The sequence below is a fragment of the Manacus vitellinus genome, unplaced genomic scaffold (assembly GCF_001715985.3).
Source record: "Manacus vitellinus isolate BGI_N305 unplaced genomic scaffold, ASM171598v3 scaffold_106_pilon, whole genome shotgun sequence".
NCBI classification, from domain to species: domain Eukaryota; kingdom Metazoa; phylum Chordata; class Aves; order Passeriformes; family Pipridae; genus Manacus; species Manacus vitellinus.
Window position 1 is genome coordinate 180,661 of NW_021938827.1, and position 8,280 is coordinate 188,940.

General features: G+C 63.3%; 1 protein-coding gene across 1 annotated transcript in view; it reads left to right on the forward strand.

The window, feature by feature from the left end:
• Positions 1-3,646: 3,646 nt before the first annotated feature.
• Positions 3,647-8,280, forward strand: part of BCAN (brevican) — a 10,618-nt gene continuing 5,984 nt past the window's right edge. Inside the window, exons 1-5 of the mRNA XM_029964101.1 lie at positions 3,647-3,736; positions 3,857-4,249; positions 4,381-4,555; positions 4,649-4,776; positions 5,778-6,071. Of these exons, the coding sequence (XP_029819961.1) occupies positions 3,652-3,736; positions 3,857-4,249; positions 4,381-4,555; positions 4,649-4,776; positions 5,778-6,071 (1,075 nt within the window). The 5' untranslated portion in view covers positions 3,647-3,651. The remainder of the gene's footprint in view (positions 3,737-3,856; positions 4,250-4,380; positions 4,556-4,648; positions 4,777-5,777; positions 6,072-8,280) is intronic.

Here is an 8,280-nt window from a genome sequence, read left to right on the forward strand (position 1 = left end):
ACCGCGGGGGGGGACGGACACGGCGCAGCCACAAGCGAACCGTGGCTGCGGGTCCGCCCGGCAGCCGGGGCGGCAGCGGGGTGTCCGGAGCCCTTTGCATTGGTGGGGATGGGGCTGGAGCGGGGCCAGGCTGTGCCGGCGGCTGCTGACTCATTCTGCAGCTGAGCATCCCTGGAAAGCCACCGCTCTGCTCCCCCCTCCTCCGGCTCGCTGCGGGCTGGCAGGGCACCTTGGGAGCCGGGATGAGTAACCGTCACGTGGAGGGGACGAGGGGCTGCGGAGGAGAAAGCCCCTCTTCCGAGATGAGAAGGGACCCCCTCCCACGACCGTCCCCTCGCAGCATCTCCTGCCTTGAGCCCTGGACCAGGTGCTGCAGCCCCAAATCCTGCTGGCCCTGCCACGCTCAAGGAGCCGCCTCTGAAAGGAGGGCCGAGCTCAAGGGAGAAAGAAAGATCGCTCCTGTCCCAAAATAGTCTTCGGCTCCATTTTCCACCTGGTTTCCCACGGAAATGGAGGTTAGCTGGCCCTGCCACGTGCGTGCGTGCCTTTGTCTCGGTCCCTCCCTGGCATCTGCTGAGCTCTGAGGTCTCAGAGACAATTGAGTCTCTGCCATTCCTCCTCTTCAACCTTTTTGGCTGCCCTTCCCTAGTCCTGCTCCCAGCTTTTCCCTCATGACGTGTGGGTCAAAAGATTTTCCATCTGTGGAAAATAAGAAAAAAACCCAAGCCAAAAATCCAACCTCAAGCCCCAGATTTGATGGCTGAGAGTCTCTTGCCATCATTGGACTCGGGGACCTCAGGACGTCACCCATGGGCAGAGTTTAACCCTCTCCACATCCCATTCCTGGTGCCAGCACGCTGGTCCAGCCAGGGACGGGCACGGGAAGGGAGCAGAGACGACTCAGCCCAGTTTGCCCCATTCCTGCAGAGCTTTATCACTTGGATTTCCTCCCTGGGGCTCCGTGGCTGCTGCCCGCGCCACCACGGCGCCTTGGGGATGGGAAGAAAAGGTGCCCGTGACAAAAGCCTTCCTCGCTTGGCCGCCCCGGGGGTGGCAGCCAACCCCCACACTGGAGCCTGGCCACGTCGGCCGCGCAGGAGGGTTTTGTCCCTCACTCCAGAGCCGCGGGGCTGCATTCAGATGATCCCTCTGGAGCGGAGAAAGCCCCTGGCTTGGCCCTGACACACCAGCTGGGTCCCGGGCGATCCCTGCGGCTGCCCCTGCTGAGCTCCGGCTGGGAAGGGGAGGTCTGTGGTCTGTGTGTGATGGTTGGTGTCCACGGTGCGTGGTACTAGGGGCTGTATGTCCGTGGTGCTTGGTGCCAGGGGCTGTATGTCCATGATGTGTGGTACCAGATGCTGTGTGGTACACCCATGGCTGTGTGGTGCCAGATGCTGTATGTCCACGGTGTGTGGTACCAGGGGCTGGACATTGATAGTGTGTGGTGCCATGGGCTGTATGTCCATGATGAGTGATTCCAGGGGCTGTATGTCCATGGTACTTGGTGCCAGGGGTTGTATGTCCATGGTGTGTGGTGCCAGGGGTTGTATGTCCATGGTGCTTGGTGCCATGGGCTGTATGTCCACGGTGTGTGATGCCAGGGGCTGGACATTGGTGGTGTGTCATGCCATGGGCTGTATGTCCATGGTGTGTGGTGTCAGGGGCTGTACGTCGATTGTGTGTCATGCCACGGGCTGTATGTCCACAGTGGGTGGTGCCAGGGGCTGTGCATCCATGATGTGGGGTGCCAGAGGCTGTAAGACCATGGAGCTTCTGCCAGGAGCTGTGCATGCATGGTGCTTGGTGCCAGGGGCTATATATCCATGGGGTGTGGTGCCAGGGGCTGTATGTTCACGGTGTGTGGTTCCAGGGTCTGTACATCCTTGGTGTGTGTTTCCAGGGGCTGTAAGTCCATGTTGGGTGGTGCCAGGGATGTGCATAATGTGGGGTGCCAGGGGCTTCAAGTCCACAGATCTTGGTGCTAGGAGCTATGCATGCATGGTGCTTGGTGCCAGGGGCTGTACACCCATGGCTGTGCGGTGCCAGATGCTGTATGTCCATGATGTTTGGTGCCAGGGGCTGTATGTCCATGGCTGTGCAATGCCAGGGTTGTATGTCCATAGATCTTGGTGCTAGGAGCTGTGCATTCATGCTGCTTGGTGCCAGGGGCTGTACATCCATGGTGTGTGGTGCCAGGGACTGGACATCCTTAGTGTGTGGTGCCAGAGGATGTACATTCATTGCTACGTGGTGCCAGGGGCTGTATGTCCATGGTTTTGTGGTGCCAGGGGCTGTATGTCCGTGGTGGGTGGTGCCTGGACATCCTTGGTTGCATGATGCTGGGGTGTGGGTGCACAGTGCTCAGTGCTGGGGGCTGTACTCACACCTCTCCCCAGAGCAGTGGTCCCCTGGGCACACTCCAGGAGCACAGTTTGCAGAGGGATGCAGGTGACCAGGACAGCCTCCCAGCAGGCTGGCCCTGGCAGCCAGCGATCTGCTGTGGAGCTGCCCAAGCCACTACTGTGGCTGCCGAAATCAATGCAGCACAAAGAGCTCATAAATCACAAAGCTGCTCTGAGGCTCAGGGTGCTCCGTTCCCAGGGAACGGTGTGATGCAATCCTGGCATGGGGGGCTGAGGAGCTCCCAGCCCCCTGAGGAGCCTCTGCAGAGGGGTGAGGGGGTATCAGGGCTGTGCATCATGCAGGGGAATCTCCCCACATGCCCAGCATCACCCTCCCCTCCGGAGGGCTGCAAGAGGCCGTGGGCAGCCGGAGCCCCTCCTGACATGCCTGGCATCCCCTGAGCTGCTCCCTGGGGAGGGCTGGGGGCCGGTGATGGCGGTGCTGGCCACCGGGCTCTCCTTTCAGCACTGGCTCCCCAGCCCTCCNGCCCGCGCGCAGGGAGCCTCCGGCGTGAGCTGAATGGCAAAGAAGCCGCCCCGCTCCTTCCCTCCCCCTCTGCCCTGTGCTTTGTGTGCCCCGGGCTGTCACCCCTCCCCAGCGGCTCGCTGACCTCAACCCCCTCCACAAACACTCCCTCTTCAGCGCACACGTGCACGAGCACAGGCACACGCGTGTGCACACCCGCACGTGCGAGCTCTGCGACGCGTGGAGCGGCACAAGCACACGCATGTGCCCCGCTTGCTCACTCGCCTCCCTCGCTGCCTCTTTCCTGCTCTGACCCGCTGTTAGAACCCTTCCCAAGGTTTCTCACGGCGGCACCGCGGGTGCTGGCATCGCCTCCCTGCCCGCTGTGGCCAGCGCTTGGGCTCAGACCTCTGTGCCGTCGGTGTCAGGCTGGACTCTGCTGTCCCCAGGGGACCCGGCTCCCAGGGAAGGTTGCTGGGGCTGGATGGTACCCAGTGGCTCCCAGCCAATGGTCCTGGGAGCTCGTGCTGTCTCCTTCCTCCTGTTAACCAGGGCACATTTCCTTCTCTTCCCTCTCCTCTCCACTGTCCAAGGGTCCAGGTCATGCCCTGCGGCCGTGCCAGTGCTGCCCTCTCCCTCTGTGCCCTGACACCCCATCCCTGTACAGATGGGCCGGGGGCTCCCCCTGAGCTCTCTCGCTCATGCAGGGATGGGATGTTTCTGATACTTTTTTGGATTCTAAGCACAGCTGGTGGTTTTTGCTCCCCCCTTGCAGGGCAGAGCATGGCCCCAGCCCTCCCGCTGCTGCTGCTCTGGGTGTTTGCCCCCACAGTGGTCCCGCAGGTGTTTGGCCCCGGAGATGGCACAGGTAACTCGGCATCATCGGCCGCATCTGCGTCACTCCCTGCCCCGTCTGTGCCCCATAGTGGGGGCTTCAGAGGGGCCCCCACCCTCGTCCTGCTCACGGCTCCTCTCTTCTCCCACCCAGAGGACCTCAAGGCTCTGCAGGTCTCCATCCCACGCCACCCAGCCCTCGACCCTGTGCTGGCAGGCGACATCACCATCCCCTGCCTCATCACCTACCTTGGCCCCCAGCCCACTGCGGGCACGGGCGGCCGCCGGGCTGTCCTGGGAACCCCCCGGGTCAAGTGGACCTTCATCTCTGAGGGCAGAGAGGTGGAGATCTTGGTAGCTCGGGGGGACAGGGTGAAGGTGAGCGAGGACTATCGCCTGCGCGCCTCCCTGCCCATCTTCCACCAGCGCTACACCAACGCCTCCCTCCTGCTCACCGAGCTGCGGCCCAACGACTCGGGGATCTACCGCTGCGACGTGCAGCACGGCATCGAGGACGGCCACGACATCCTCCACGTCAAAGTCAAAGGTACTCCAAGGTGGGGCTTGGGGCGGGTTGGGGCCCTCTCCTGGCTCAGCAAATGCCCCCCCCCGGTGCATCTGCACCCACTCGGGGGGGCTGCCCCGAAGCCCCCTGCCCACGCCTTTGTCCTCCCCCAGGGGTGGTGTTTCACTACCGGGAGGGCTCCATGCGCTACGCCTACACCTTTGCCGAGGCGCAGGAAGCTTGTGCCCGGATCGGTGCCAGCATTGCCACCCCCGAGCAGCTCTACGCTGCCTATCTGGGCGGCTACGAGCAGTGTGACGCCGGCTGGATCGCCGACCAGACCGTCAGGTGGGCACCGCAGCCACCCGGGCATTGCACCCACTGCCTCCCCCATCACCCTTCCGTGAGTCACCAACCCTTCCCTGTGCTCTCCTGCCCCAGGTACCCCATCCAGACACCCCGCGAGGCCTGTTATGGAGACATGAATGGCTTTCCTGGGGTCAGGAACTACGGGGTGGTGGACCCAGCGGACATGTACGACGTGTACTGCTACGCTGAGGACCTCCCAGGTGCCTGCGGTGCCACCAGTCCCCTCTTGCCCTCCCCTGCTTTTGCTCCCACACTAACTCGCCCCTGTAACCAGTTGTGAATCCAAGCAAAAAGCTGCCCTGAACCTCAGGCTCTGGCTCCAGGCCGTGGGGACTTGCTGTGCTGCTTCCTAAAGCATTCTGGTTCGGTTTGGGAGGATGGGGGGCTCTCTCTCTTGAAGCAGGCAGTGCCTGGGCTGGAGCGTGCCCACGGTGATCTGCCCTGGTTTGGCAGCAGAGCATGGGTAACGCTGAGAGGTGGTTTGGGGTTTGGCTGTGCTCGTACCATGCTTTGCACGTGCTGCAGTGCTGCAGATCCCACCCAGCTGTGTGTGTGGGGAGTGGCCAGTCCCTCCTTTGGGCCCTGATGGGGCTCACCACTGGTGGCAGCAGCTGTTGTGGTGATGCCAGGCAGGGTGGCAGGGACAAGGCACAGGTTGCCTGTGTGCAGGGCACGATGTGCTGGGACAGGGAGATCAGTGTGGTTGTGGGGGCTGACATGTGATGTGCCCAGAACTTCTCGGTGTGAAGCCCCACCACAGTATCCACTGGGCTTGCAGATCCCCCTTAGAAATGTCCTGCTTGTGGATTGTGCTGTGCAGGGTGAAGACCTGCTCATCTGTGGTCCTGTTCGTGGTTCATGGATGCTTCAAAGTCTCAGCTCTGTTTGCAAGGGCAGGAATCCCATGTGGCACAAGAGCTCCAGCCATGCCTGCACTGTGGTTGCCACGTGCGTGTGCAGGGAAACAGGAGGCAGGGATGCAGGCAGGGAGGAAGACAGGGATGCAGGCAAGGAGGAAGGCAAGGAGGAAGGCAGGGATATAGGCAGGCTCCTCCAGCCCCTGGTGTGCCTCCACACGCTGGAGTCCCCACCTCCACGCCAGCTCCTGGGGTCGTGCGGAGAGCGGAGGAGGTGAGGGGGCTCTCGCAGCCCCTGCCCCCCTCCCCAGCTCTGACGCCCCGTCTCCTTCCTCTCTTCGCAGGGGAGATCTTTTTGGAGACGGCCCCAGCCAGGTTCACGCTGGAGGAGGCGGTGGAGCGCTGCCGGGCGCTGGGCGCGGAGCTGGCGAGCCCGGGGCAGCTCTACGCGGCCTGGAACGCGGGGCTGGACGCCTGCAGCCCCGGCTGGCTGGCCGACGGCAGCGTCCGCTACCCCATCGTCACCCCTCGGGAGCGCTGCGGCGGAGCCCTGCCGGGTGTCAAAACCATCTTCCTCTTCCGCAACCAGACGGGATTCCCCGATGCCCAGAGCAGATACGATGCGTACTGTTTCCGAGGTAAAGAGGGGCACTACCCCGCGGCCCGCGGGTGCTCCTGGGCAGGGACCGGCGGGAGGCTCGGGAAGGCTCTGGCAGGGCTTTCAGGTGCCCGCGGGTGCGAGGTGCCACCCCCGGGCCACCCGAGTGCGCTGCGGTGCAAGCAGAGATGGGCTGTCCTGCAGGGTCGGATCGCGTCGGGCATCCCTTGCATGTTTCCCGTGCCGCGGGCTGCGCTATTTCGCGATAGGGCGGGCAGGGGTGTTTTGGTGCATCTTGACTTGCCCGGTAAGGATAGGAATGTCTTGCATGGTTCTCCCAACGCTGGCATGTCGTGACCGGGGAGGTTATAACTGCATGGTCCTGATCCTGCATGCTGATAGCTCTGGGTAGAGGAGGGGTGCTCTGCGTGGTCTCAGCAGTGTGTGCTGATATGTCACGACAGAGCAGGGATGCCCTGCATGCCCTCAGTACTGCGCCACTAGATCGTGGTGGAACAGGGATGTCCTGCGTGGCACCGTCGGTCTGTGTGAGCTCTGTGAGCACAGCTGCTGGCCTGGGGGGCACTGCTGGGTCCTGGGGACTGTGGAACACAGCCTGCCAGGCTGCTTTGGGGCAATACCTCCCACGGTGGGCAGGGAGGAGACCCGTGGGCAGTGGCACAGCACTGCCTGCACCGCCGGCGAGCCCCGCAGGTGATGAGCTGCAGGGATAATGGGCATGGAGGGAGGAAGAGCTGCTTCTCCACTCCTCCTGCCCGATCCCACCTCTCCGTGTATCCCCTCGGGGCAGTACAGGGACACTGCCCCCGGATCGGCTGGATGCTGCACGTCTCCGTGCCACAGATTCCCCACCTCTCAGCAGGGTTAGGCAGGATGGGTTAGGCAGGATGGACCCGTCCCGTGAATCCAAGCCCCCTGTAACACACTAACTCCCCGTGCATGTCTGCTCTCCCCGGGGTGGGGGTGGGGGTGTGGAGAAGGACCGTTCCCGAGAGGGGAATGCAGGGTTAAGGATCTGGCCCCCCTACGTGCTGCCAAGCCCCAAAGCTCCCACTGGGGCTGTTGGCTCTTCTGGTTCCAACAGCAACTGGGAGGGCCTGATCCTGCCCCGTGCTGACCCTCTTTAGGTGGGGAAGGGGAGGTCAATGACAGCTGAGTCCCTGCAGGGGTGCCAGGACTCCAGCCCCACTGTGGGGTGAGGGCATCTCTGCCTGCCACTGGGCCAGGACAGGGCAGTAATATCCCACTTTCTTTCTGCCCACAGAAGGGACAAACTCTTTCCCTGAGGCTGCAGGAAAATACCAAGCCCAAGAGCCCGAGGAGAATCTCCTCCAGGAGATTGTCACAGTGGCAGAAAAGCTGGAGGAGCTGCAGCTGCCCAGAGCACCAGTGGAGCTTGAGTCGCGAGGGGCTATTTACGCCGTCCCTTTCTTTGAGGACGCTGAGCTGGAAAAGCCGAGCCCGTCCCCCGAAGACACACCAGGGCCAGGGGCCCGGCACCCCCCACTAGATACCTCCGTGTCCTCAGGTCACCCCACCCCTGCCTCCCCTTTCCCCACGGCCCCAGCCGTCCCCGAGGCAGGTGTCCCACTTAGCTGTGGTGCAAAGCTGGGGAGCCCACGCCCTGTGGAGGAGGACGGGGGGACAGGGACAGTGGGGCAGCCACCGTGGCCGGGCACGGACTGTCCCACACTGGTAGGTTGAGCAGCTGCTGTGGCCGTGCCAGGGCTGGGACACAGAGAGGAACAGCAGGCACAGAGGCCCCAGGATTGCAAGGAGAGGTTGGAGGCACCCGTGGGTGCCCAGGTCACCCCTGCTGTCCCTGTCCCTCCTGCGGAGGGAGCCCCCATGGCTGGTGCACTGGTGTCTTGGTGTAGGGCTGTGCACTGGCGTGGGGACATCCGTTGTGTCCCTCCCTCAGCCACAGTCCAGTGTGCAGGGTCGGTGCTGGACCGTAGTTTAGCAGAGCAAGGAGCTGGACAAGGGCGCTGGCAGCTGGAGGGAAAGGAGGCCAGGCACAGTGGTGAGGGGCTGAGCATGGCCCCTGCCACAGACAAGCCAGGGCTGGGCTTGGCAGTGGTCAAACCAGAGCTGTCAGCCGTGCCGGTTCAGAGGAGACAGTGTCACACGGGCTCGGGGCCGCTTCCATCTCCCCGCGCACCTCTGTGCTGGCATCGCCCCCCCGGCTCTGCCCACCGGGGGAGGGTCGGCAGCGCTGGCGGGAGATG